The sequence below is a fragment of the Lentinus tigrinus genome (assembly GCF_003813185.1).
Source record: "Lentinus tigrinus ALCF2SS1-7 unplaced genomic scaffold L226scaffold_1, whole genome shotgun sequence".
Taxonomy (NCBI): Eukaryota; Fungi; Basidiomycota; class Agaricomycetes; order Polyporales; family Polyporaceae; genus Lentinus; species Lentinus tigrinus.
This window is the reverse complement of record NW_027137910.1, coordinates 809,966-835,756: the sequence shown is the minus strand read 5'-3', so window position 1 is coordinate 835,756 and position 25,791 is coordinate 809,966. Positions and strand designations below refer to the sequence as shown.

At 56.2% G+C, this 25,791-nt stretch overlaps 8 protein-coding genes across 8 annotated transcripts; 3 read left to right on the top strand and 5 right to left on the bottom strand.

The window, feature by feature from the left end:
• Positions 1 to 48: 48 nt before the first annotated feature.
• L226DRAFT_528068 (uncharacterized protein) lies at positions 49 to 3,913 on the top strand. Its single transcript, XM_067679259.1, has 4 exons — positions 49 to 1,902; positions 1,956 to 2,182; positions 2,237 to 3,469; positions 3,531 to 3,913. Exons 1-4 carry the CDS (start codon positions 134 to 136, stop codon positions 3,536 to 3,538), a joined length of 3,237 nt encoding a protein of 1,078 aa, XP_067542403.1. The 5' UTR covers positions 49 to 133; the 3' UTR covers positions 3,539 to 3,913.
• Positions 3,911 to 5,952, bottom strand: L226DRAFT_607074 (uncharacterized protein). The gene is made up of 5 exons (XM_067685739.1): positions 5,540 to 5,952; positions 5,330 to 5,469; positions 5,128 to 5,263; positions 4,184 to 5,077; positions 3,911 to 4,128 (listed from the first exon to the last, which is right to left on the bottom strand). The coding sequence occupies exons 1-5, from the start codon at positions 5,763 to 5,765 to the stop codon at positions 4,022 to 4,024; spliced, it is 1,503 nt and encodes a 500-aa protein (XP_067542402.1). The 5' UTR covers positions 5,766 to 5,952; the 3' UTR covers positions 3,911 to 4,021.
• Positions 5,953 to 6,158: 206 nt separating this feature from the next.
• L226DRAFT_528066 (uncharacterized protein) lies at positions 6,159 to 8,371 on the bottom strand. The gene is made up of 10 exons (XM_067679258.1): positions 8,169 to 8,371; positions 7,954 to 8,107; positions 7,824 to 7,895; positions 7,552 to 7,764; positions 7,429 to 7,501; positions 7,171 to 7,373; positions 6,977 to 7,119; positions 6,832 to 6,918; positions 6,588 to 6,771; positions 6,159 to 6,518 (listed from the first exon to the last, which is right to left on the bottom strand). The coding sequence occupies exons 1-10, from the start codon at positions 8,266 to 8,268 to the stop codon at positions 6,305 to 6,307; spliced, it is 1,443 nt and encodes a 480-aa protein (XP_067542401.1). The 5' UTR covers positions 8,269 to 8,371; the 3' UTR covers positions 6,159 to 6,304.
• Positions 8,372 to 8,744: 373 nt separating this feature from the next.
• On the top strand, positions 8,745 to 11,431 carry L226DRAFT_528065 (uncharacterized protein). The gene is made up of 8 exons (XM_067679257.1): positions 8,745 to 8,820; positions 8,869 to 9,191; positions 9,334 to 9,506; positions 9,568 to 9,633; positions 9,705 to 10,197; positions 10,246 to 10,623; positions 10,703 to 10,789; positions 10,856 to 11,431. Exons 1-8 carry the CDS (start codon positions 8,807 to 8,809, stop codon positions 10,972 to 10,974), a joined length of 1,653 nt encoding a protein of 550 aa, XP_067542400.1. The 5' UTR covers positions 8,745 to 8,806; the 3' UTR covers positions 10,975 to 11,431.
• A 512-nt stretch (positions 11,432 to 11,943) lies between these two features.
• L226DRAFT_451220 (uncharacterized protein) lies at positions 11,944 to 15,041 on the bottom strand (the record flags this gene model as incomplete). The annotated part of the gene is made up of 4 exons (XM_067675001.1): positions 11,944 to 12,211; positions 12,277 to 12,335; positions 12,395 to 14,200; positions 14,262 to 15,041. The coding sequence occupies 4 exons, from the start codon at positions 15,039 to 15,041 to the stop codon at positions 11,944 to 11,946; spliced, it is 2,913 nt and encodes a 970-aa protein (XP_067542399.1).
• A 961-nt stretch (positions 15,042 to 16,002) lies between these two features.
• L226DRAFT_555906 (septin) lies at positions 16,003 to 18,106 on the bottom strand. Its single transcript, XM_067683090.1, has 11 exons — positions 17,965 to 18,106; positions 17,718 to 17,849; positions 17,571 to 17,652; positions 17,374 to 17,511; positions 17,201 to 17,318; positions 17,040 to 17,141; positions 16,839 to 16,987; positions 16,690 to 16,785; positions 16,552 to 16,633; positions 16,410 to 16,489; positions 16,003 to 16,352 (listed from the first exon to the last, which is right to left on the bottom strand). The coding sequence occupies exons 1-11, from the start codon at positions 18,032 to 18,034 to the stop codon at positions 16,298 to 16,300; spliced, it is 1,104 nt and encodes a 367-aa protein (XP_067542398.1). The 5' UTR covers positions 18,035 to 18,106; the 3' UTR covers positions 16,003 to 16,297.
• A 279-nt stretch (positions 18,107 to 18,385) lies between these two features.
• On the top strand, positions 18,386 to 22,228 carry L226DRAFT_8465 (uncharacterized protein). Its single transcript, XM_067687286.1, has 12 exons — positions 18,386 to 18,497; positions 18,597 to 18,818; positions 18,869 to 18,975; positions 19,035 to 19,935; positions 19,988 to 20,456; positions 20,510 to 20,601; positions 20,658 to 20,803; positions 20,858 to 20,947; positions 21,002 to 21,123; positions 21,175 to 21,526; positions 21,586 to 21,807; positions 21,860 to 22,228. Exons 1-12 carry the CDS (start codon positions 18,491 to 18,493, stop codon positions 22,067 to 22,069), a joined length of 2,940 nt encoding a protein of 979 aa, XP_067542397.1. The 5' UTR covers positions 18,386 to 18,490; the 3' UTR covers positions 22,070 to 22,228.
• Positions 22,087 to 25,722, bottom strand: L226DRAFT_475203 (aconitate hydratase). The gene is made up of 16 exons (XM_067676655.1): positions 25,317 to 25,722; positions 25,163 to 25,265; positions 24,965 to 25,104; positions 24,900 to 24,910; positions 24,731 to 24,847; positions 24,593 to 24,675; positions 24,477 to 24,537; positions 24,228 to 24,418; positions 23,960 to 24,172; positions 23,775 to 23,903; positions 23,689 to 23,722; positions 23,200 to 23,630; positions 23,093 to 23,144; positions 22,830 to 23,033; positions 22,705 to 22,760; positions 22,087 to 22,650 (listed from the first exon to the last, which is right to left on the bottom strand). The coding sequence occupies exons 1-16, from the start codon at positions 25,649 to 25,651 to the stop codon at positions 22,387 to 22,389; spliced, it is 2,424 nt and encodes an 807-aa protein (XP_067542396.1). The 5' UTR covers positions 25,652 to 25,722; the 3' UTR covers positions 22,087 to 22,386.
• Between the last annotated feature and the right edge of the window lie 69 nt (positions 25,723 to 25,791).

Genomic DNA, 25,791 nt, shown 5'->3' with positions numbered 1-25,791 from the left:
TCGCCGACAGCGACGCAGGCCTGCGACCGCCAGCGCTGTTCGAGCCCGCTTTTCGACCGTCCCCCATTCCCTTTCTGTCAGCTCTGTCCGCTCATTCCCCGCCACGCTCTCTGAACTGATTGATTCACGCCAAATGTCTACCCGCGTCCTGGCCCAAGATTTCGCGTCTGCCAATACGAGCGGCTCGAGGAAACCCCATAAGAAATCGTCATTCCTGTCGCTGCGTCGTGAACAGCGGTCTCCTGCATCTCCGGAAACTAGCTCTCCGCCAGTTGGCGGAGGGCGATCCCACGCTGAGAAGTCAACTTCACCCTCTTCTTTCCATGCATTCCAGGACGTGTCCCGCCCCGTGATCTCACGTCCCCAGGAGTTAGGAGGGGGACGGAGCCATAACCGCCGCCCTTCCAAGACAGCCAGCTTGAGACACGAGCAAAGCTTCCCGCGGAGCAGCCGAGCGAGGGATAGAGAGGAGTGGGAGAAAGAGGTCCGCGACGACGACGCTCAGGAAAGTTTTCTCGCCTTTCCTACCTTCAACGAGCCGTCGCTGCGCTCCAAAGGCAGTCATAGCACGAAGGCGCGTTCGAGAGCGCAGTCAGGTCCTTCAACCAAGCGGAGTTTGACTAGCCGGGGCAGCGGCGACCTCTACAACTATCCCATCCGCGACTCCAATTCGTCCACGCTCTCTCACTTCGAGGACACACCGCAGACGCCAGTGGACGACTCTTTCTTCCGCGATCCGGTCTTCAACGACCCGGTGTTTGGAGCCCCAGTCGTGGTGGCCGCGCCCATTGCTGGGGTTGAGACCATGGACGCGCTGGTGGACGGGATGAACGGATTTGGTACGGACGACCACTTCATGGGGATGGGAGGCATGTCAGGGCGGGCCTCGAAGTTCTCCAAAAGCGGCTTTCATCCCCTCTATCATCCACCCTTACCTACGCCGCCCCCTGGTGTCACCCTCGGTGGTGCCTTGCCACGCAAGCAGTCCTCCCGGTCGCGCGATTCAGATGCTGACGAGGACGAGGAAGAGTCGTCGCGGACTCGTTCACCCCCACCCTCGCGTCCGCGCGCGAGTCACCGCCGCCCCCCTACGCGCACCCCTTCTGCCATTACCGTCACTACGACATCACCTCGACGTCCTGTCACTAGTCCTTCTCCGAGCCCGTCAACGACCGAGTTTGCTCAGCAAGCTACGTCGCCCCAGAAGACAGTAGCGCCATCTATTTCTGAGATTATTCGCGCACATGCACCTCCGGAGCAGCAGGTTCGCTCCCGCAAGACTTCCTATGCGACGAGTTATGGTCACGATAGCGTCGCCCGTACATCGATGTCCCACACGAAGCGTCGTGATTTGGAAGTGGAACTCGAAACCAAGCCTGCCGAGGACGACGTCGACCTTGTATCCAGGTCCTCTGTCGATACGCTCGCAGAAGAGATTCAGCGCACTATTCAGGTGCAGAAACGTGCCTCGGTTGCCCTTCGGCCTGTACACAAGGCGCGCTCCTTCCAGCAGCATACTGCTCCAGAGCTTGTCCGTTCCGTCTCTTCCCCTCGCTCTGAAGGCCGCCGGGAGTCCTCGATCTACTCCTATTCCACCACCATCTCTGATCAGCCGCCACTGCCTCCGCTGGACCTGATGGGCCTCACAAAGGTCCCCATCAATTCACCCTCGCAGACCATTGCACAATACCTGCGTTCCACTCGTTTGACTACGCTCCTTCGCCTGACGCGCTCTCCGCACGCCTCCCGCGGCAATCCGCTCACTGTGAGTCTCTCTGATCTCGGAAGTCCGACGGGCTTCCCTATAGTCGTGTTTTTGGGCCTTGGCTGCGTACGACACATCATGGGCCTGTACGATGAGATGGCGGAATGTATGGGCATTAGACTCATCACGATCGACCGGTTAGCAACGCTTAGTTTTGCATGGGTCTACGCGCACTGACCGTGGTTCGCAGTTGGGGCCTTGGTCGTACTGACGTCCCGAAGTCAAAGTCTGCGAGGGGTATTCCGGAGTGGGCCTCGATCGTTGAGGAGGTGCTAGATCAACTCGACATTGACCAATGTAGCATCATGGCGCATTCTGCCGGTGCCCCATATGCTATGGCCTTTGCGAACAGGTACCCTGAGCGGATCAGGGGCGAAGTTTGTCTTTTGGCACCGTGGGTCGCTGGTGGTGAAGGCGGTGAGTGTCATTCTGTGCCACATGCAGAGCTGTTAACTGACATGTCACGCGTAGGAGGATACAAGTGGCTGAAGTACGTACCGAACGGGCTGCTCAAGACCGCACAGGCTGCGGAGTGGAAGGTGCAAGCGTGGATGCTCGGCAAACCACCAACCATCGCCTTCGAAGGCATCGGCTTTGACGCTAAGTCGCCGATCTCTTCGCCCCCACGATCGGCGGCTTCATCATCCTCGGCACTGGTCACCCCAAACTCTCCTCCGCACTCCGCATCCACCATTACCCCAAGCAAGGCTGCCCAGGAGGAGCAGGAACCTCGTCCTAGCATATCATCAGCCGTCTTCTCGGAGTACGACGATCTGCGGGATTTCGAGGGCCGCTTCGACAGCTTGAGCACGCTCGGACGCAACAGCTACAGTTCGCACAGAGACCGAACGGTCAGCGAGTGTAAGCCCGGCCTTACTTCACGCAAACCCTCGAGGGGCTTCCTTGGCCGTTTCAAGTCATCCGGGTCTAGTACTCAGCAACCGCAGTGCTCCCCGAGCGATAAGCCGAGCAGCGGGCCCGGTAAGAAGCTGAAGGCTCTACGATCCATGGGTTCTCTCAAGGGTCGCTCACGGGCGAGTGCTCCGAAGACATCTGATCCGCCAGTCCCTACGCCACCGTGGATCCCGTCGCCCGTTCCTGACGCTGTTCCTGAAGTGGGCTTGGGCTTGGATCACTTTGACTGGACGGAGCCTACTGTGCTGGAAGGTCGGTCATCTTCCCCAGCGACGATGACAAGACATAAGGATCTCCCTCCTCTCGACCTCTCTCACGACACCCCCCTATCCTCACCACGAGCAAATGGTCGACGTTCAGTCTCTTTCGGTGCCACCAGTCCCTCTCCTTCGCTATCCTACCTCCAATCGCCACAGACCACCACCGCGAAGACAACGCCCACGTCAACACCCACCTCTGCTCAAAGCTTCCAGGCTGCCCTCGGTAATGCGCTCATCGCTGCGTCTCATGCGGAGTCGGCCAAGGGCACCCACAGCGACTTGCTGCAAATCCTGAACCACGACCGACTGCCGTTGGGCTTCTCCTACACCGCTTACCCGCATAGCGTGCGGGTGTGGTATGGTGACCGAGACGAGAGGATTGCCGAGCACGCTGTTCGGTGGATGGAGAGTGCCATGGGACTTGATAAGTGTCAAGTGAAGGTCGTAAAAGGCGCCGAACATGCGCTCATGTTCAAGAGCAGTGTAGTCATAGAAGTGCTGGAACATCTGGTTGAGTTTTGGCGTGATTGTGAGTATCCTCCATACGATGCACACTAGGGGAGGTTGAGCTGACGTTGGACTCCGAATAGGGGAATGATCGTGTTTTATTTCTTGCTTGCTCCCTCCCTGTTGTCCACTTCGTGGTTGTTGGATTACATACCGCTTCCTGCAGATACCTCTTGGCACTTGCCATTCAATCGCTGTCTAGTCATTCGCTCCATTCGCAATACTCGCATCGTTGCACGCCTACCTTCAATACTACTACGTTATGCGTCACCTCACGACCCTTGGATTAATCGCCCACATATCACCCTTCTATCCATAATTCTTGTAGGATGGCACAGTTGGCCTAAACTTCAGTTGTACAATTTGTTCGTACGTTCCGCCACGCCCGTCTCATTAGTTAGCACACCGTACGTACGTATACCTCAAAATGTTGACGCGTTGTTTGACTGTCAATAGATAATGGCTTAAACTTGACTAGTTCTGTATGAACGAACGCAATGAACGCAGGTGGTGTATCTCATTAGCAGGGAAGGTAAGTGTTCAATACATATGTCGGTCAATGTCCAGAAGGGCATCATGCAATTGGTGAGGTCGGTGAGGGTGTGCGCGGCACACGACTGATCCACGGGGCGGGGGGCTTGGCAAAGCCGACCCTCAATGGACTCTTCGGAGGAATAGCAGCTGAAAATAACGCATCAGTACTGAATTCGCTGTAAGAAGCAGTCTCGATGCTTACGAGGAGCGCGGGGAGGTGGTGCTGCAAGCACCTCATCCACAGGAGAAAGTTCGTCAATGGGGATGTTAGCAGGGACAGTGTCTGCGAAAGGGTTCTGAGGACGCATCGGCGCAAGACCAATTGGACCCGAGATGATAGCAGTTGCTGGGACTTCGCGCATCAACCCATTGGCACCACCTTCTGGGTCCGTTGGAGGTGGCTGACTGCGTAGCAGCAACCAGACAATCGCCGCGAGCAGCGAGAGGACGACCAGGGATGCGATGACTGCGACAACGATGATGACAGTCCTCGAGACTCCCCCTGAAGGAGCGGCCCCATTATTGGACGGCGCAGAGGTTCCGCTCCCGGTGGCCGCGGACGATGTGTTCGAGCTAGACCCAGCGGTAGACTGCGCCCCAGTACCACCACCTGTGGCTGAGGCCGTGGCACCGGAACTGCCTGAAGCGGCTCCGCCAGTTGACGTTGATCCTCCAGCCGTCTGGGATGCACCCGCGGTGCCACTGCCACTGCTACCGGTTGGGCTTGGGGTCTGGCTGGTGCCACCACTCCCGTTGCTGTCTGTGGCGGATGATCCTGCTGTTGTGCTCTGTGTCTGAGTAGCTTGTGAGGTACCAGTGGGTTGCGTTCCAGATCCAGTTCCCGTCACAGTTGCTTCCGTGCCCGAGGTGGCCGTCGCGGACGTCGTCTGGGAATTTGTAGCTTGGCTACCCGACGCCGAGGGCGCTGTGGTCGTGGCTCCGCCGGTGACACCGCCAGCACTGGACTGGCCCGCGATAGTCGACGGGGAACTGGCAGTGTCCGAGGGATTCGGACCATGTCTTGCGGTCGCTGTGATCGTCGGGATGCCACCAATACCTCCATCGGTGGAAGTGGTGCTTGTCGAGGTAGAATTGTCTACGGGGTGGAGATAAGGCAAAGGATAGAGACGGGGCAAACAAACGCACCCAATGCCCCAATAGTCATGATGAGCGAGTCAAAGGTTATCTGACTCGTATGTTTGAAGCGGTCATCTTCCAGGTTAACAACGGTGAGCGAATGGGTCACGGTGGGGTCCAGGTCGGTGAAGGAGAACAATGTTCGCTAACAGTTCATGCAGGGACCCTAGACTAAGCCTTACGGACTATCACCAGCAGACGTATCACTCACTGGAGGCTGAGTCCCGGTCTCCGTGTCATCATGGGCGTCAACGACGATGGTATGCGCCCCAGAGCTGCAGTCTATGCAAGCAAAGTACAATGCTCCGCCAGCGATCGTGAAGCCTTGGTAAAAGACCGCAGTGGTGTTTTCTACGAGGCCGGAGTGTCAGGAAGCGCCCATGTCAATGTAGTGCGACTGATCGAAAGCAGGTACACTCACGCGGCAAGCTAACCTGCAGCTCCTCATTCTGCCCATCCGCGAATGCGAACTGTTGACCTGTCTTCCCAAACGTCGCCATGCGCCAACCAGGGGTGAAGGAGACCAAAGGACTGTCGAGACGGATCGTAGCATTGAGGGGCGCGCCAGCCGCAGTCGAAAGCAATGTCGTGAGAGAAAAACTGATTAGGAGAAGCTGAACATATACAGAGAAAGAGAGGAAGGTCATCGAGTAAAGCCGACGGGAATGCCCAGCATCCCGCTCGGGCAGCAGCGAGAAAGAAAGCGAATGCGGAGGAAGGGCTCGGGGTGGCGAGTGTCCGGGAAGGACGAACTCCAAGGCGCAGGCACTGCGCGCGAGGCCTTTGACTCTCAGGAGCTGTCCAGGTCATCATCATCATCAAAGTCGACATCCTGGGTATCGGACGTGTTGCGTCGCCTTTCCAAGGAACGGAAGGGTGGTACGAGAGCCAATGGGGAACGAGCTGCGGTGATGATCACCCCCGAGTCCTTGTTGATTGTTACCCACCTCCGGTGACGGAGTGGCTATGTTCGCAACGGAAGCGGAGATAGACACTCACTCAAGGTTCGACGCGCGGAAGTCGACATGAATGGGAAACTTGGCAAGCTATACAGTGAACGAGTAGTGTTGGTTTGCTATTGTACAGGTGAGTGGACTAGCGATACAGCAAGGAGACATACTGATGTACACGAGGTAACACTAAGCGCGACGTTATCTCGTTTTTAGAACTGATGTCCGAAGGCACATCACACGCCAAAGGGGAACGTCTCGTCTTGTTCATCCTTCGGACCCCTCCAGGTATCTTCCGCTTCCAGGGGCTGGATGCCTCTTGATTCCCGAATGTGAGCAACAGCGTCGTACTGCTGAGCAACACTGCACCTCGAATAGTGCGACGGGATCTCGGTGAGTCGCCTATAGATAACGCCGATGAACCGTTGGTAGCGGGGACGGTCCAAGAAACTGGCCGACGCAGCACCGTGCGTTAGTCTACTGCGTGTAGAGCAGCCGTAGGTACGTTCGATAACTTACTCTGACAGGTCCTCGGACACCGGCACTTTCTTCGTCACTACTTTCTCGTCGGTAGTAATGCGGTGCGTGACGACATAACAATCATCGTCACACCAGTTGTCGAAGACGGCCTCAATGGAATTGTCGATGGGAGGGTTCATCTTCTGCAGGAAGGCAGGTTCGTCCCAGTTGTGCGCAGCAGTCACTGAGAAGTCATCGTGCAATGAATACGCGAAGCGAAGAAAGTACATCATATGAGACCTACCGGTTCCCCGGTTAGTGAGAAATCCGATGTTGAAAACCTGGTCGTTCCCGAAGATCTCACGACAACGCTGACCGACATTGATTTCACCTAATGTGTGCGAGCACATGTGAGCACGAGGCCTCCTGCATATTGTACGTCAACTTACGTCGTCTCTTACCCATGTCGGTAGCTCTCGCATCTCCTACATGAGAGTTGTGAGCCCACACGACGATTTTCGCTCTGCCGGAACCGCTCTCATCACCCAAAAACTGAGCAATACCCGTAACAGTTCTAGCGAAATGATCATCACTGCTTTCTGCGTCAGAAACACGGGGAAATGCCCAAGTCGTGAAGACCTACCGCAAATTCCAGCTCCGAACGTCTTCCGTCATCATTGTGCGATAGTATTCTTCTGCGTCCTTCACGACTAAAGCGTTCATCTCTGCGACGAACTGTTCTTCGCGAGGATGCCCGTTCCTGTTACCGGCCATCTCTCGCTCGATATGCTTATGGCGGTCACGTAAAAGTGCCTTGAGGTTGTCTATGACTTCACGATGGCAGTCCTAAGAAGCAGAGTGGGAAACTTCGCCAACGTCATCAATGTCAACGGACACCTACCTTCTTCAAGCCGAACTGCGTCTCGTAAGCATATCTCATGGTGTCCTCCCCGAAACGTTCGAAGCAGTTGTACCTTCCATTCACGAATTAGCTGGACATGAGTGCAGAGAATGTCTCACGTACTTCTTCCGGGCAGCCTTCGCACCTTCCGGGTCAACCCTCTCCAGATACTCGATCACTTGTTGCGCGGACCGGTGCAATGAGTATAAGTCCATGCCGTAAAACGAAACCGTCTGATAGCGGTCGCCTGTGGTGTGGACGACCTTCTGATTGTGTTGCTTGAGCCACTCGATGAACGGAGGCATCACTTGGTTCTTCCACATCCACTTCGGGAACCTTGCGCATACTTCCAGTTAGCCCCGGCTCAGATAGGACCCGAAGGCTTCAAGGCGCACCTTTCAAACTCAGCGAGAGAATCGCGGGCATTCTTGATATTCCCTGACCGGTCTTCTCCCCCATGGATGTATCTTCAAAGTCAGACAAACCGGGTGAGCAACACGCGCGACAAGCCACTCTTCACATCACCTGTTAATCCTAAATGCGTCCGGCCAGTCTGCTTCTACCGCCACGGCTGTGAAGCCCTTTTCCTCGATCAGACGTTTGGTGATGTTGGCCCGGTGAGCGTAGAATTCATATGTCCCATGGGAGCCGTCTCCGATTAAGACGACTTGGGCATCGCCTGCCGCGATGGGCAGTAAGCGGAACAGTGTTTCGCGGGACGGGACACGAGGCAGACTTACCGATGGCAGTGATGAGCGGGTCATATGAGGATGAGGCAAAAGAGAGCCGATGGGAGTGTGCTCGGAGGAGTTCCTTCTCTCTGATTGATTCGGCCACCATGTTGCAAACAGCAGGCAGGCGGACTTTGTTTGGAATCGACGATAACGAGAGCACGACGACAGCGGTGGTATGCTGGAAATATGCACAAGACGGAGAGAGTGTCTGACGCAGCTTTTATGGAGAATGTACCGAGGTGGAGACATTGTGTATATATGACGTCCGAGAGTGCGTCGCGTCGCGTCTGGGCTCGGTCACCTGCGTGGCTGCGGGCGGGGGACGTCGGAGAACATGACGACGACGGCGCAGACGGTGCTGGGCGCGGAGGGACTGGGCAGCAGGCTAGGCATTGGCATTGGCATTGGAAGCAGGGCATACATACTACTTAGCGTCCTCGGTCAATCGAATTAATTATCTGGGGGGACTTATTAGGTAATCGGCGGGCGTAAGAGATCGCCCGTAGCGTGCAGGCTACGAGATTGGATCGGGCACCCCTGCCGTAAATGTGGCGGAAACAACGTTTGGATGCAAAGTGCCCAGAGGCCATCACCTCTCCCGCCCTCCCTCTCTTCGACCACCACCTCTCCGAGCCGCGCACCCCATGCCGCCGTCAGGGTCAGTCGCGTCCTCCGCGTTCCCCGCGTCGCGCTCACTGTTCTACAGCTCGTCATCGCAGCACAAGAAGAACCTCGCCGTCAAACGCCAGGACGGTGAACCCCTCACACGCGTCGACCTCCAGTATGACCTCCTATACTCGCTCTTTACCGACAAGCATGCCGTCTTCACCGATCCATATACCACTATACGCGGTGATCCTGCCGGTACCAAGGTCACCTTCCGCGACCTCTATGTGAACGCGTTGATCCACTCCCCGCGGTGCTCGAAGGCGTCTCGAGATAAAATCAGGGAAGCCCCCGACTTCGGCAACGAGTTCGCTATGATATCGCTCCTTTCCAATGTCGGCAGAATCAATACGACGATGGCCTGTGAGTTCCACTCCGTCTCCCCTGTCGCGAGCGTGCATGCACGCGCACAATCGGTGCCCCATGCCACTGTATGCCACCAATTCATGGCACTTATGCCGCCAAATGATCGGCAAAGAAACTAACCGTGCATTGTCTCTACCAGTCTTTCCCGAGATGAAGACCGCTCTCAGAACGTATCATCCCGTCCCTGCTCTGCAACGTACGAATGGGAACCTCCAGGATGCTCCCCGAATAAAGAATATCCTCAAGACGTGCTTCCTACCAGACGAGGCCCAGGGAATGGTCACCACCCCAAACGACGTTCTCGCACGGTCTGTGAGTATGACCTCTTTGTCTTGTCTTGTGACCTAGCCGATGTTCATGTCCGTTTCTGGAGCGCTCTGGGAAGGTTCCTCCGACCAGCATAGTCAACCTCATCTTCGTCTTTGCCAGCCACTCCGTAGTAAGTTGTTGCCAACTCAAATATAGCGCATTGTATGTGGCTGACTGTTGCCTTACCTGGGATGGCTATAGGAGATCGCACGAACTCACTTTGCACCCCGTGCGCCCGTTGAGTTCTTAGACCTCTTCACCCCGGTGAATGTGTCTTCCCAATCGCGCGCACGGGCGTTCCTCTGGCTCTGCCACCACTTCCACGAGGCATCCACACCCAACCCCTTCTCCGATGCGGACCCTGAGGGTTATTCTGACCGAGCGCCACCGTTTGTTCAACTTTCTAGGGAAGAGGCCGCGGCGGAGAACGTGGACACTGCAGAGGAACATCAACGCGGATTGGACATGGCCGACCTTCGGAGACGGTTCCTCGAAACGAAGGCCAAAGAAGAGCTCGCGAAGGATTCGGAAGGCGAACTCGCAAGACCCCAGACTAGTGGCTCGAAGGGGCGCGGCCGAGGGAAGGGCAAGGAACTTGCCGATATAGGCCCCGCGTTCAGAACGAGGGAGGTCTCTCCTGCGGATAGTCAGTATTCCATGCCTTACGCACACAGGGAAGAAGACATGTTGGAGGGTATGTCTGCCGTTACCGGAACTTGACATCCACTAAATCTTCGCACAGGACCAGGACGGCCGCCATTGCGACGCGTTCCATCTCCCCGTCCACAATATTTGGGCGATCGTCGCCCCCCTACTCCGCCGTACAGGCGACATCCGCTCCGTGACTACTCACCGGAAGCAACAGCCTCTCCGCGTGCTGCTGCCGACCCCTACCCACGTCGACCGCTGAGCCCCAACGTCGACCCCTTACAACATAGTAATGGGAAACCACTACGGACCCAGTCGCGGAAGCCTCGAGGACATGCTTCGCAGACCCCTCTTTTCGTGCACGAGCCCTACCAATACCCTTCTGGACGGCCGTCATATTCCCGGCCGGTATATGCCGCACCGAAGTACGCACCGCCGTCACCCGAGACACCAAAGCGTACGATGCTTGAGCGTGAGTGTTCCGTGCTGAATAGTCCGAGTTGACTTTGTCTTCGCGTGGCACATTCTAACTGAAATGGCCTCCTCCGCAGAGGCTTGGCATGTCTCGATGACAACAGACCCTTTGATGGATTCTGACGACGAGATGTACGTTGACGAAAACACTCGACTTGACTATGGTGTGTCCTTGTTCGGCTTCGATGTGTCCACGTCTGCTCACACCCTGTTTCATTTTTCTCTCACAGTGCTCCGTTTACGTATCATCAGCCGTTTGCGTGGCAAAGAACCCACGCCGCCCCGAGAACTCGGCCCAACATATAATATGAACCCCGTCAACCCAATGATCGCGCTCGGGACGCGATGAGTGGTCTTGTCCACATATGTCCGTGACCGAGACTCGAGCACCACGTCTGAGGCGGCATCTAGGCAGCCAGTTTCCCTGCGATCCTGTATAGGCCCCCATCGTCATCCAACATCATTCGTCCATCACACCTTCATGCACTATTCCATATTGCACTCCGGGACCATACCAATCCACCACCGTTCCATACCACTCCTCATCATCTTTCATCAAGCTTTCAATCTGGAACTCGTCTGTATGTTTCACCGCAAATCGGGTTGCCTCCTGCACCAAATTGGCATCTTGGCATACCCCCTCCCCTATCTATCTCCTCACTTTGTGTATTAACTTCGCATTCTCTCCATGCCCATGCCCACCCCACAGTGTACCCCTGGAATTGCATCTGTCATCTGGCCTGTGGCTGCGTTTTCGTTCATGCATGTATGTACTTGACAGTCCCCCTTATAGATCATCTGTGTCCTTTCGGCGGTATGCTGCAGCGCCAAACCTATCTGAAGCCCGCGACGTGAGGACAGCGCTAGAGATGATCTGACTCTGGTTTATTATATGTACAAGAAAGGTGAATGCGTGGCGGCCGTGATCCAAGGTAAGCTCGAGAAGCCAGAAAGCGTGAAAAAAACAACATAACTATATACGAGGAAGACTCGGAAAATGGAGGCAAACATCTATCCCGTGAGCATAATTGTACACGATGCGTTGCGTAGAAAACACGTCAAACTGCCCGCCCAGAGACCAACACCCACCAATCGTAAGACAAAAACAGAAGTGGTATGTATGAATGCATGCGGTGTGCCGTGCCTGTGTGTCCTGCCGAATGTATATACGGTGTCTGCCTGTGGGTGAAAAGAGTACACGCTGGATGAGCGACCGCCAGTTTCATGATATTCCTTCCTGATTCGTGTTGATTGCTGTTAGAGATCCCGTCCATCCGTCCCTCCTTCCAAGCGCAGCGATGTGCAAACCAATGGGCGCCTACTCCGCGAGCCACTTCTCGCACTTCTTCACGTATTTGTCCAAGAGGAGGGCCATATCGCGGATGACAAACGTGAGCACTACCTTGGCGAAGAACTCGGATGCGTGCCTGAGCTTGTTGTCGAGCGCGGCACGGATGTCGGGTGGGAACGCGGCATAGAGGGGCGCGATGGCGCTTGGAGATGCGGCCTTCGTGTGCTCGTCGAGGATTTGGGCTGCTAGGAAGAGCTTCGATAGGCCTTGCACATACAATGCCGGCGAGTCGAGACTGATGAGTGATCCATTGGTCAGTATCACATGGGAGGGCAGAAAGACGGTTAAGATCGGACGCACTTCTTCCCGTTCGTGATTTTGTCGAATTGTCGAGTAAGACGTCCTCCCCAGGAAGTGACCTGCCAGACACGACGCGTCGGATCACATGCCTCGAGGCAGAGAGATGATAAGCACTCACGCCACTACTCTTCTTGGTGATGAATCCCTCCCCAACTCCCAGCTTCTTCCCGAACTGCCCAACGACACCATCGCACACAGTCGAGAAGTCTTCCAACTTCGATGCCCAAGACTCTCCCTCCTTCCTCCCGATCGCTCCAATGCCCATGGCCATCCCACTGCTCACATTGCCTGCACCGAAGTACTCCGCGCTCCAGTGCTGGAGCTCTTCGAGTGCTGAACAGAGGACCTCGACGACACGGATCTTTTCGGGTACGTTTGTGAGCTTCGCGCCTCCTTGCGACCACACCTCTTGCGGGACATGTAGACGCCGTGTGATGTAGCCACCGGTTTTCGACGTCATCGTCTGTCGGAGAAGGAACATCATATGGTAAGGTTTGCGTTGTGGGTCTGGCGGTGCCGATGTTGGCAGGGGAGAGAGTGGAGCAGCGGGTATATTCGCGTAGGGTATCGGTGGTGGAGGGACGAGCGGCGGAGAGGTGAGCGAAAGGGCCGACAGCGTCAGTGGTGGTGAGAGGATCGCCGTGTTCACGGTAATTTGCGGTGGGGCGGAAGGATTAAGGCGAGAGGGTATCGAGACTTTCCTAGGTGCTGACGAGCCGCCTTGCGATGCAGGGTAAGGAGATGGGTACGAATTAGCAGTTACAATGGAGGGACGCCTACCCGGCTGGGATGACGCACGACTACGTCCGCCAATCCCTAGACTTGACACAGTGCTCGCAGGCAGGGCCGACGCCATGCGTGTGCCCATGTTCGGCACAGAGGCTGCTGACGCTGTCGAGTCGGTGGGTGACGGGGCATCCGAGCCGGACGTGGGAGGGGCGGAAGTCTTCGTTCTGCGCTGAGAGATGGTGCCCATAGCCGGTGAGGTGTTGATTAGCGTCGGCTTGCTAGTGGGTGTCACCTCCGACCGAACCGATAACGTGGATCCCCCCCGTGGTCGAGGCGTCATGAAATTACCTGGGCTACCAGGAGCCGGAGGCGAAGAAGGCTCTAATGTACCAGGGTTCCTAGGAGTGGCGGCATCTATGGCGGACGGAGGCGGTAGTGGTGGAAGCGGAGGAGACGAGCCATGTTGCTGATGTGGGTGCACGTTCAATCGGGATCTTGAACGAGGTGGCTCCTCAATAGGATGGGTCGATTCATGGGAGACGCCGCTATCGAGCGACTCTTCGCGGAGAGCAGCTAAACGACCACCTGAACTAGTGCGTTTGTGGCTTATCGAGTTACCGCGCGAGCGGACGATGTCAACTGGACGCAAGGTCTGTGTAGGCGTAAGCTCAGAGTACTCTGCTCGTGTGGGTGATGGGGCCGGCGGAGGCAGGGTGGTTGGGGGAGGTGCTGGAGGGGGCAGGGTTGATGACGCGCGGGGCCTAGAACGAATGACTGATGTACGCGATCCAGTTGTCGATCCCACTGGTGAAACAGATACTGGCGCCACAGCAGCAGCGTATGGATGGACTGGGGAGGCAGTTCCGTGGGCGGGATGTAGCGGGCGCCCAGACGCGAGAGGCGAGAGATTGGTGTAACTGCTATTACGGCTCAGGGAACCCTCATCGTCCGTGACATTGTCCGCTCGCGCTGTCTCGGAAGAGAAGCGGCTCTCTCGCTCACGCGATCTTGAAGGGGAGTGGGGGTGACTGCTGACATCAGAGGCTTCTGAAGTCGGCGATATTGAGGATGGAGAGGAGGGACGGGTCGAGTCGCTTGAGACAGATATAGAGGATCCAGATGGAGGCGAATGTGGGGGGAGGGGGATGTCGTAGACAACGCTTAGAATGTTCATACGATCCGCGTACGTATCATGCTGCATGCATGGACAAGTCGCTTAGATCTGGGCACAAACACCTGGAAGTATTGCCACTCACGATGGATTTCAGCCGTCGCACTTCCTCCTCTTGAGCCACCACACTTCGTCTTCTCCCATTCCTGCGTCGTGAGCTCTCTGTGCTGTCCTCGCCCCTCATCACCCGCTCCATCACTTCACTGAGCAACGCCACGCTCTTCGCGTACGCCATGACCGCGCCATGGGGATCGTCGTTCGTCGAGTCGAGTCGTACCGCTTCTCGCGCGAGCTCGAGAGCCTTTGTCAGAGCCCGTCGCGAGGATGGCCTGGAGTTGGACGACCTCTGGTCGGTGGGTGGCATGAGAAGCCTATCCGCAGAAAGTTCCTGTGCGGGCGCGGGCGGCTGTGCTGTAGGGGAACGGAGGATGGATGGCGGGGGTGAATCTGCAAGATTGTCGGTAGAGGAGCCGCTCAGAGTGGGGGACGGGTAGCCCGTGTTCGAAACGGATGCGTATCGAGCTTGGGAGAATGCGGTGACTGCAGCGAGGCCGGGCGAAGGGGATGGGCGGGAATATGTTGCGTTCATGTTGGGAACATCGGAGGCTGATCCTGATGCATCTGGCATCCCATCATAGGGCTCGTAGCGTGATAGGCCCATAACAGGGGGCAGACTGGGGATAGGCTGTGAAGGCGGCGGGCCAGGGGGAGGAGGGGGAGTGTGCCCCGCGGTTGAGCGACGGCGCGACGCGAAGTTGGACGAGGTAGCTACCGGTGAGGTTGAAGACCCATTAAGCGCCGCTGTCCCCCAGTCTCTCCCTCTGTGCATCGCAGACACCGGCCGACTGTCGTAGTCGAGTTCCATGGCGGTTGTGCAGGTTATGCAGGTTGTGCGAGGCAGGCCGTGCGCAGCGGACGCGTCGTATTTCTCGTCCGAGCAAGCAGGCCGTCAGAGTCCTAAACCGGGAGAGTCGCTTGTTCGAGCAAACAAAAGCCCCGTTATAGGCTAGCAACTCGTGTGTGCCGCTATTGTTCGAATATAAGACGGCAGGAAGAGCACGGGCGGCGAGACACGACTGGCAGAGCAAGGCGAGCGGACGCGTTGGCCGACCAGTTGTACAGTTCGGGAGTTGCGGGAATGGCTATATCGGTTACCGAGGTGGTCGCGCCACAAACACTTTGGAGATAGCACTGGCAAGATATTTTGATCGGCAACGGTCTCAGTGCATGTATGGCGGCGGCGGCAGGGGGCGGAGGAGGACAAGGCGATGTTGTCGAGTGTGCGGGGAGAGAAGGAGCGAAAGGAGACAGAGACGGGGATCGGCAATAGTTCGAGCCCAGGTGGTGGGCCGTAGCCGCGAAGTGCAGTCGCTTCCTGCCAATATCGCGCTTGCCACCAACTTGCCACCTTGGCGGTTGTCGGCTCTTATTATAAGGCACGCGCCGTGGTCACTACGTTCACCCCGACACCGAGGCCCATCTCGTCTCCCGCTCTCTCAAGCGTCGCCCACCGCGAGCTGCCAGGCGGAGGAGCGGCCCCAATGTCATGCACCCCGCGCCGTGCAATGTAAGCTACCGAATCAAGCGTCGCGACGCGCAGATGTCCTGCGAATCCGATGGACGCAACCATGCGTCCGGGAGCACTCGCATTCAGCCAACGGCTTCCGTAGCAGATGGTCATCTATTTCTGATCATCACGCTCCCTTCCCGCACGGTATCTTTTCCGCCCATCACGCCTTCTAGGTTCCATGTTCAATTTAATGCCGGGATTCATAAACGTCAAAGCCGTTGCGCACTCCACACTCGAGAACATATGCAATACGGCATGAACATCGCAGAATGCGAGACAGACAGAACTACTAGGCGAGCAAAAGGAGCGGAAGGTCGTCGTACTACCAACGCAGGTCTGCACAAACTCAGAGCCGAAGGAGAGGAGGAGGAGCGAGTAACAACATGGTGCAAGATCGAGTATCGCGGGGCTAGTAAATGAGACAGTTATAGTATATCATCCGGAATACGAACCCACAGCCGGTGGGAGAACAATGAGGGTGAGCCAAACAGACAGGGTATACCAAAAGCTTGTAAGCATTTTCGACGGTACCACCAAGAAGCGGTATGAAATCACTCGCGGAACTCCGACTGTGAGCCCTGCGCAGCAAGCCGGCTCTCGAGATTCCTGAAGATTATGATATGAACTTTCCAGTCTTCACGTTGGCTTAAGCATAACACCCACCTGAGCGATTCCTCCTTCGCCAACAACTCCTGCCTCTTCTCGTTTATCTCGCGCTGGACGCGAAGCTCGATCTCGCGTAGCTATGGAAGGTAGATAGTGCATTAGGGTGCTGCCGAAGACGCATGAGAAGAATGCTACAGACCTTCTCCTCCTCCCGGCGGAGTTGTTCCTCCTTGAGGCGAACGCTCTGGTTTGCAAGCTCCTCCGGAAGAATGGACGAGTCCCTGCAAGCATAGCTATTAGTAATAGTAGCGCGTGTGACGGAAGGGAAACAACGCACTGAGTGTCGGAGTGGACAGTCCTGGAGAGCTTCTCGGTACGATACGTCTCATAAAGCACGTCGTGGGTAAGGGCCTTGAGGTCGGCCAGATGGGTGCTATAGCGAGTCATCAATTCGTTGCGTTACACAACTCAAACGATCGCACTCACTTGAGCAGAGCGCCACGGAGGCGGCTGAAGTCACAGTGCTTCGGGTTGTCAACCTCGGCGATACCCCAAGGGTAGATCCTGGCACGGACGGGCTGGCCGTCGATCTCGATCTCTTCCTCAGAGCCAATGATGGAGAAGGGCATCATGGCCTACATGGCATGTCAATACTAATGTCTCAAGAGAGTACAAAATAGAACGCACGCGGAGCTCACTGTTGTCCTGAATGGTATCCTCATCATCTTCCTCAATGTCGTAAGGGAAGTTGTACACGGGAATGTCGTAGTACTCGATATCCTCCATGATCTGGTTTATTTGACGTGAATTCATACTTACAGCCGCAAAACGCAGTCACGGTCACTTACCCGCTTCTTGAAGCCGCGGAGTTCGCTCGGGGTGAGTGAGTCGGCCTTGCCAATGACGGGAATGACATTGACACGAGGGGAGAGGCGGCGCATAAGCTCGATATCCATCTCCCTCAGACTGCGAGGCTCTGCGTCAGACATCAGGTCTAAGAAGCAGTTGAGATTGGACATACGCGTGGCCAGTGGGAGGGATGAAGTAGAGAAGGGCGTGAACTCGGTTGTCCCGGAAGCGAGGGTTACGCTTGATACGAGACTCTTCGGCGAGGATGTCATCATACTGACGCTCGAGGTGGCCAACAATCTCCTGGAAGCTGATGGGGTAAGGTTAGATCGATTGCGTTCGGCAATGCTGGCCAGCGGTAATACGTACGCGAACTCGTTGTCAATGTTGTCGCCAAATCCGGGGGTGTCGACAATGGTGAGGGCAATGCGGACACCGTCCTCCTCAAGCTCTGCGTGCAGACAAGTACAGACATAAGGGACGGACTCTACGCGTAACACGAAGGTATGTACGCACCGACATTGACAGGCTTGATCCTGATACCCTCCTCAACATGGGCAGTCTCGGGGCTGTCGCAGACCTTGTGGGGGAGCACCTCAGATTCGCAGAGCGTGTTCACAAAGGTCGTACGTCCAGTGCCAGATGCACCTATGTAACCATGCTCTCGTTAGCCTGACGCGGAGGAGGGAATACGGGGGCACGACGCGAGTGCACGGGGCGTCCGTGCGCGTTGGCAGGGAGAGTTGGGCGCGAAAGGACATACCGACAACCATGACGGTGAACTGGACACCCTTCTTGACCTTGTTGCCCCTGCGTCTGCCAGCGAACGACATGATGGATGGAGAATGGAGATGAGTGAGAGAGACGAGCTGGGCGACCGCGACCGCTTTTTCGTGGAGGAACACGAAGGCAAGGTTGGGTCGCCTGGCGGCTTCAAACTCCGCCCTCTAGGCGGGCGCTTCGCTGCGCGGACCTTTCCTGCGTACAGGCGCCCGATCTGGTTCCATTCCGCTACTCACCACTATCGCTGCGGCCCTTCCCTGCGTATATGCTCGCCGCACCCTCCTCTTCCATCGCATGCTGCGCCAGGAGATCTATAATTCTGCATTTTGCAAGACATATAACGACTTCGAACGTCCAGCACTCTGCATCGGCCGGCGACGGTGTCTCGCTCAAGAAACCGAAGGTGACCAGAAAGAAGTACGCGGAACTCCCGACGGCACGCGTTCTTCCAGATGGTACTGCAGCTGCTCCCCTCGGGGAATGGAATGGCGGACTTAGGGAGCTAAATGTCGCGTACGAGCATGTCCCCCCTTCCATACGTGCGCACCTCCCTGCACACGTCAATATATTACTCTCTAACACCACACATCCCAACGCGGTTGCCTGTGCCAGCGGAAGAGGCGTGTCCTTCAGCCCCCGAACAACCCGATGATTGCGTAAAGGGTCCAGAGCGGCTTTCGGAGCCAGATATAAGCCTGGCATCGACTAGTAAACAGAGAAGGAGGCGTGCCAAGGTTGTGAATACAAGCTCGGAGGCGACCGAAGACACGCCCCCCAGTGACGCTACTCCGAGGACCAGACGAAAACGCCGTACAGCGGTACAAGCGGATGAAGGTACTGTCGTTCATGCAGCACTTGTACATGCGATCAACTAGGCACTCCAGACTCGACTCCCGATCCTCCAAATACCCCTCTCGCTACGGAGGTCCTGGAAAACCTGGCTAGGTATCCTCACTGCATCTTGCTTACACGTGTCGGACAATTCTATGAGGTTCGGTTCCCGCTGCCACGCTTTCCTTAGACTGAACTGATTGGTCGCATGCTTTCTAGTCGTACTTTGATCAAGCTGCAGAAGTCTCCCGTCTGCTGAATATCAAACTCACAAAGAAATCATGGGCCGGCCAACGCATACTCATGTGTGGCTTTCCGCTCATGTACATCAACAAATACCTGAGGGTACTCGTCCAACAGCACAACCGCTTCGTGGCCATGTGCGAAGAGTTCCCCCGCAACCCGACTCTTGGCGCGAAGGGCGGGTTTGACAGGAGGGTCGTGAGGATAGTCACCCCCGGGACCCTCATTGACGAACCGTTCTTGAATCCCTATGAGAACAACTACCTGCTCTCCGTTTCTCCTGCGGTAGCGGCCTCGACCGAGTCCACTCCCTCGTGTACCGCGGTGGGTCTGGCTTGGATCGACGTTTCTACCGGCGAATTCTATACGAAGCGCACGACCATCGGCGCCGTTCAGGATGAGCTTGTGCGCATCAGCCCCAAGGAGGTGATCATAGATGAGGGGCTCGATGAGCGTAGTCCAATACGCACGGCCATCTCTGAAGAAAACTACTTCATGTCTTGTTTCCCTCTGACGGAGGAGCTGACAGACGCATTGAAATCGTCTGCTGGCGCTGCAGAAGACTTGAGCCCAGATGATATCACCTCTCAAGTAAGGGCGTCCGAGGAGATCCTCCCCACCTCGCTTTCGGAGGAAGAGAGCGCCGCAGTCAAGCTTTTGACAGCGTTCATGCACGCGAACCTACTGGAGCACATGCCTACCCTCAGTGCGCCCAGTAGGGAGTCTGTCAGCCCCAGGATGCAAATCGACTCACACACTGTCAAGGCTCTGGAGATCCGCGAAGGCATGCGTGAAGGTGGGGCGGCTGGCAGTCTCCTCAGCGTCATCAAGCGAACAGTCACGTCGAGCGGTACCCGCTTACTTTCACGCTGGCTATGTGAGTTGTATCGCCTTGAGGTGGATCGGAATGCTGATTATTTGGCATGCAGGTTCGCCCAGTACATCCGTCACGGAGATCAACGCTCGTCAGTCATTGGTCGCTTTCTTCCATGCTCGCCCCTTCCTCCGCCAGGATCTACTGCAGAATCTTCGCGATGCGGAGGATGCCACTCGCATCGTCCAGAAGTTCCTCCTTGGGCGCGGGACCTTCCAAGACCTCACTGCTATTTGCACGACCATCGATACATGGTCTTTAGTCAAGGAGAGGATCCTCATGGAGAGACGGATGGACGAACGAGGGGGTGAGGCGGTCGACGAGGCAGAGTGGAAGAGCATCGGTGCCCTGATGGAGAGGCTGAGTGACCTTGATGGTCTCGTCGGGCGCATCCGTACCGCTCTCGTTGCACGAGAATCGACTATCTCAGATAGCGAAGCTGCGTCGGATGAGTTACCTCCCCCAATGCCCATACGCGATCCGCGTAACCCACTGGGTATAACGGATTGGATGATCAAACCAGAGTAAGGACTACATCCGCTCGACAGGTTGGTGCTTTGATTGAGTTGTCCTCCAGATTCTCCACACATCTCTCCAAGATGCACAAAACTCTCCAGACTCTAATGACGGAGAAGGACCTCCTTGAGCGCCAGTTGCAAGTTACCTACGGTACACGAGTTTCACCTCAGAAGACGCTCGGGTAGCTGACGTGATACCGCTGGCAGATTCCCCCTCTTTGACGTTGCGTGCGTCTCCAGGTCAAGGCATGCATGTTCATGTTGCCCGCAAGAGAGACGCTTCACAACTGAGAGACCACAAGGACTTCATTAAGTTGTCAGAAAGTGGTTCGACATGTACTTTCTTCCACAGGGTAGGCTGAATTGCGGCAGTCTCGTGCACATGACGACTCACATCCTTGGGGTAGGGATGGTCCCAGTTAGGAACTCAGATAAGCGACACTGCACTCGCCATCACCGTGGCCGAGCGAGAAGCCTATGAGATACTGCGCAATGAGGTTGGTCCTTATGTTGCAATGTCATCCGTGCGACACGCATTCATGGATATCTAGGTGATCGCTCATACATCTGAGCTTCGGAACAACGCCCGTATCATCGACGAACTGGATGTGACTTTGGCCTTCGCAAACCTCGCGGTCGAGATGCGCTTCGTGCGGCCGAAGGTCACAGAAGGGTAAGCTCACCCACTCTTTCCGTGCGCACCGCGTCGACCCTCTGTCCATAGCACATCTTATCATGTCGTCAACGGCCGGCATCCCACAGTCGAGCTTGGCCTTCTCACCTCCGGAAGGGGCTTCACACCTAACACCGTCACTTTCACCACAGAATCGCACCTTCACCTCATAACCGGCCCTAACATGGCGGGAAAATCGACGTTGCTTCGGCAGACCGCGCTTATCGCCATCCTCGCGCAGACGGGCTCGTTCGTACCAGCAGACTCAGCGGAGATCGGGATCATAGACCGTGTCTTCTCCCGTGTGGGTGCCAAGGACGACCTCTTCCGCGACCGCAGCACGTTCATGGTCGAGATGCTTGAAGCCAGTGATATCTTGCGACGAGCTACACCCAACAGCTTGGTACTTCCTTCCCTTCCTTTTGGATCCGTGATCATAGTGGCTCACCTCGCGTATTCAAGGTCATCATGGATGAGGTTGGCCGAGGAACGACCGTAGATGACGGCCTGGCCATAGCATTCGCCACCGTGCACCATTTGCTCTCTGTCAACGGCTGCAAGGCAATGTTCGCTACACACTTTCATGAGCTTGCGGACATGCTTGGGCACGACCCCGCCCAACATAAGGGACAGGGCCCGTTCTCCAAGGTTGCGTTCTTCTGCACCGGAGTCGACGAGGTTGAGGTCAGTGCAGACACTCACTAACTGCAACCTTCATGCTAACCATCGAAACCAGAGTGGCTACTTCGCGTACTCATATCGCGTGAACCCCGGTGTCAACCGCGACAGTCATGGACTCAAGGTCGCGCAGCTTGCTGGCATGCCCGACTCTGCTGTCGAGGTGGCCCGGTCCGCTCTTGCGTGGCTGAGGAAGCGGTCGGCAGAACGTGCCAATTATGAACATGGCCTACAGATGTTGGGACATGCATTGGCTTCCCGCCAGTAGGACAGTGGCATCACCATAGGGGGTAGAAATGGGGCGCTTGTTCGTGTACACTGATTACAAGTGTGGCTACTGCTCCGTTGTCATCGTGCAACGACGCATCATCGTATTGGCTCCCGTCATTGTGGCCTTATGGTTCGATTATGGGTTTCGGGGACCTCTGCTCAGCCTTTGGTATCGCACTTCAGCTTCTGTCTTCCTCATAAGCAGCTCAGAGGTCGAGTCAATTGTCAATCCGTCCACAGGTAACCCAATAGCCATTCTAGATCGTACAGTACCCTAGATACTTTTCGCCATTACCGACCCCGCTGGGCATATGGTCAGTTCGCTCCTGCAGAGATTTGCGCACGGATGTGGTTGAGAGCGGAGCCCGCGCGGAGCCACTTGAGCTGGTCGGCAGACATCGTGTGCCGTACAGGGATCTCAAACTGCTCGCCGCTGCTACGCGTCACCCGTAACCGAATCGAGGCATCTGCCTTGCCCTGGAGGAGGTCCGCAAGTCCAAGCGTCTCGATGACGTCTCCAGAGCCGATGCGGTTGTAGTCTGCCTTGTCGACGAACCAGAGAGGCAGGATACCTTGTTTCTACAAATGGAGGTCGTTGAGCGACTTGTTAAGAATATGATGTGATAGGCATACCTTCAGGTTGGTCTCGTGGATACGAGCGAACGACCGAGCAACAATGGCCGCACAACCTGTCACAGGAGTACCGATCATGAGTCAAGCGCCCCCCTTGGATTAACTGTGAGTGAGTGTATGCGCACCGTAGAACCTGGGTTGAAGGGCTGCGTGCTCGCGGGCACTGCCCTCTCCGTAGTTGTCATCGACAACCAAAGCCCAAGGTTGCTTGCGAGCTTTGAGGCGCTTGGCAACTGAGGGAATGGTGTCCGACTCCGACTCCGATGGGCCATGCTCGTGATCAAAAGCGACGTTGACCTCGCCGCCCTCGTCATTGACAGCGGTGATGACTTTTCGGGGTGAGAGGGGATCAGTGTGATGCCACATAACACCGACAACAGAGACGTACGAAGATTCTCGGAGATGTTCGTCAAGTGACCCTTGTACTTGAGCCAAGGTCCCTATACAGACGGTGAGTCTCCTTCGAAAGTGAAGAATAGATTCAACGGCACGCACAGCAGCAGATATATGGTCTGTAGTGCACTTGCCCCTGACACGCATCAGCACCTTGAGCGGCGGAAGCTCAAGGCCCCGGTTGTTCCCGGAGTCCTCACCAAAGTGGCTCGGGAAGGGCTGCAGGATCTCTAGCCGCTGTGAATCAGGTCGGATGACAACCTCCGTCTCAGGCTGAGGCTCAGGCGTCGGCTTGGGATAATAGCTTGTCTCGCCAGGGGTAAAACCGGCCTCCGGCAGGTCCTGGCCATGCGGGGGAGAGAAGCGGAAGGATTCGCCAGAAGGAAGAGGGATTGAGTCGGTCATCGGGTTGAAGGAGAGCTTGCCGGAGAACGCCATCGCGGTCACGACGGTGGGCGAGGCAAGGAAGTTCATCGTCAACCGGTTGCCGTCGTTACGGGACTTGAAGTTGCGGTTGAAAGACGTCAAGATTGCTGTGGAGCGATTCGTTGAGTGACCTACGCAGAATAGATAGAGGAATGAAGAACTCACCGTTCTCTTCTCCCTGCTTGTCTTCACGCTTCCACTGTAATCCGATCTTGAGTATGGCTGCACCTATGGTATATTATGCGACATACCTGGCCGATGCAAGGTCCGCACGCATTCGCCAACACAGTAGCGCCGACATCCTCAAGCTCGCTAGTAACCTGATCGCGCTCGATGGTTGCACGGATTTGCTCGGAACCCGGGGTGCAAAGGAAAGGAACCTGATATACAATATGTGAGAACGATTCCTTCGACGCTTCTGCCTTATATGACCGACCTGGGTTTTCAGGCCAGCCTTCTTGGCCTGACGTGCGAGGTCGGCAACGCTAGTCATGTCCTCGTACGAACTGTTCGTACAGGAGCCGATGAGAGCAGCGGATAGCTCGTCCTTCCAGCCTTGTTCCTTGACAAACGAACCAAACTTCGAGAGGGGAGTAGCCAAGTCAGGGGTGAACGGTCCGTTTATGGTGGGTTCCAGCTTGGACAAGTCCTAAGGAGAGCTGCGTGTTAGCGGAAGTCAGGAAAGGCAAATGACCAAGACCTACGATCTGGATCAACTCATCATACTCAGCGCCCTCATCTGGAGCGAGGTATCCGTTGGCTGCAGCCTTATCCGCCGCAAGCGCAACCGGGGCACGACCGGTAGCTTGGAGGTAGGCACGCATTCGTGGAGTGTAGGGGAAGGTGGATGTCGTAGCACCGACCTCCGCGCCCATGTTTGCGACCGTAGCCAGTCCTGAAGGGGGCGTCGTTAGGTACACAGAAGGAACGCAAGCAACAGAAATTTGACCTACCGGTACATGACTGGTTGAAGACTCCAGGGCCGAAGTACTCGAGAATGGCACCCGTGCCTCCCTGTTAACGTGAGGCGTCAGTTCAGCACAACATGCAATGCCAGAGGGTTACTGACCCGGACAGTAAGCTTGCCAGCGACATGGAGAATCAGGTCTTTGGGAGTGGTCCACCCATTCATCTGTCCAGTAAGATGCACACCTTTGCAGAGACATGTCAGGGCGGCAACCGACACTCCCGAGGGGACGTAACCCACCAATGATCTTGGGTGCCTTCAGCTCCCAAGGAGTACCAGTCAAAGCGTCAACAGCATCGGCACCTCCAACTCCGATGGCAAGCATGCCGAGTCCTCCGGCATTGGGCGTATGTGAATCTGGTTACGATTCAGCCACCACGCGAGAAATTAAGTCAGATTCTGAGCGCACCTGTGCCGAGCCTACAGAGATACCGTCAGCTTTTTTGGGGGAAGTGTGATTATTCATTCACTTACATGAGCATTCCTGGAGCAGCATAGTTCTCAAGCACAATCTGGTGAATGATGCCAGAGCCAGGCTTCCAGAACTCGATACCGTACTTGCGGGCGGCACTCTCCAGAAAGTCAAACACCTCCTGGTTGGTCACAATTGACCTCTGCGTATGGGGAAGGATTTGGGACACGTGAAAGAGCTAGGTTTCAGAGCAGACGTACCTGCAGGTCCTTCTCCGCGCCCTCGGCCGCCTGGATGAGATGGTCGCAGTGGATGCTGGCAGGAACCGCACATCTCGACATCCCAGCACTCATGAACTGGAGACTTTGACGATCGTGAACTGTTGCGCGCAAGCAAGGAGAGGATAGAACCTACAGTGCCATCTGAGCTGATGCATCCTGCATCGCAACTCTCTCCGGACTAAGCTGCAGGTACGTCTCGCCCCGCTTGATCCCGCCATTAGCGAGCGTGCGCTCAGGCTCGTAGACATGACTGTAGAGAATCTTCTCCGCAAGGGTGAGTGGCCGGTTTCCTAGCAGCTTGCGGATTGTCGCGAGGTTCTGCTGCAGCTTGGAGTATGGTGGGGTGATCGAGGTACAGTCTTTCTCTGGCAGAGAGGCCGGGGTTGCGAGAGACCTGCGCTGGACAGAGACATGTGATCCCCGGGCAGTCCGCGCCAGCACTCTGGGGGCAATGGTGTTTTGTCGCATGGCGGACCAGAGGACGGTCCCCAGAGACCAGGACGGGAATTTGGCGTACTTAAGTGGCAGAAGCTGCGACTGGGGCAAAAGACAAGTTCGAATGACTTGGACGAGAAATTCACCCCCGGCCAAACGCGGGCCGGCCCGTG

Coding starts and splice junctions, on each gene's coding strand:
- L226DRAFT_607074 (XM_067685739.1), bottom strand. CDS start 5,765: ATGACCTTCCTCTCTTTCTCTGTATATGTTCAGCTTCTCCTAATCAGT. Junction 5,470..5,539: donor GCTGCAGGTTAGCTTGCCGC/GTGAGTGTACCT, acceptor CCGGCCTCGTAG/AAAACACCACTGCGGTCTTT. Junction 5,264..5,329: donor AGACCGGGACTCAGCCTCCA/GTGAGTGATACG, acceptor ATGAACTGTTAG/CGAACATTGTTCTCCTTCAC.
- L226DRAFT_528068 (XM_067679259.1), top strand. CDS start 134: ATGTCTACCCGCGTCCTGGCCCAAGATTTCGCGTCTGCCAATACGAGC. Junction 1,903..1,955: donor AGACTCATCACGATCGACCG/GTTAGCAACGCT, acceptor CGTGGTTCGCAG/TTGGGGCCTTGGTCGTACTG. Junction 2,183..2,236: donor GGTCGCTGGTGGTGAAGGCG/GTGAGTGTCATT, acceptor TGTCACGCGTAG/GAGGATACAAGTGGCTGAAG.
- L226DRAFT_555906 (XM_067683090.1), bottom strand. CDS start 18,034: ATGTCGTTCGCTGGCAGACGCAGGGGCAACAAGGTCAAGAAGGGTGTC. Junction 17,319..17,373: donor ATCCCTCCCACTGGCCACGC/GTATGTCCAATC, acceptor AGAGCCTCGCAG/TCTGAGGGAGATGGATATCG. Junction 16,786..16,838: donor CTCCGTGGCGCTCTGCTCAA/GTGAGTGCGATC, acceptor GACTCGCTATAG/CACCCATCTGGCCGACCTCA.
- L226DRAFT_528066 (XM_067679258.1), bottom strand. CDS start 8,268: ATGGTGGCCGAATCAATCAGAGAGAAGGAACTCCTCCGAGCACACTCC. Junction 7,765..7,823: donor TCTCTCGCTGAGTTTGAAAG/GTGCGCCTTGAA, acceptor AGTATGCGCAAG/GTTCCCGAAGTGGATGTGGA. Junction 6,919..6,976: donor CGACATGGGTAAGAGACGAC/GTAAGTTGACGT, acceptor CGCACACATTAG/GTGAAATCAATGTCGGTCAG.
- L226DRAFT_475203 (XM_067676655.1), bottom strand. CDS start 25,651: ATGCGACAAAACACCATTGCCCCCAGAGTGCTGGCGCGGACTGCCCGG. Junction 23,904..23,959: donor AGGCTGGCCTGAAAACCCAG/GTCGGTCATATA, acceptor ATTGTATATCAG/GTTCCTTTCCTTTGCACCCC. Junction 23,723..23,774: donor GCGGACCTTGCATCGGCCAG/GTATGTCGCATA, acceptor ATCGGATTACAG/TGGAAGCGTGAAGACAAGCA.
- L226DRAFT_528065 (XM_067679257.1), top strand. Junction 9,634..9,704: donor TCTTTGCCAGCCACTCCGTA/GTAAGTTGTTGC, acceptor GGATGGCTATAG/GAGATCGCACGAACTCACTT. Junction 10,198..10,245: donor GGAAGAAGACATGTTGGAGG/GTATGTCTGCCG, acceptor ATCTTCGCACAG/GACCAGGACGGCCGCCATTG.
- L226DRAFT_8465 (XM_067687286.1), top strand. Junction 21,124..21,174: donor CGGCCGAAGGTCACAGAAGG/GTAAGCTCACCC, acceptor CTCTGTCCATAG/CACATCTTATCATGTCGTCA. Junction 21,808..21,859: donor CCGGAGTCGACGAGGTTGAG/GTCAGTGCAGAC, acceptor CATCGAAACCAG/AGTGGCTACTTCGCGTACTC.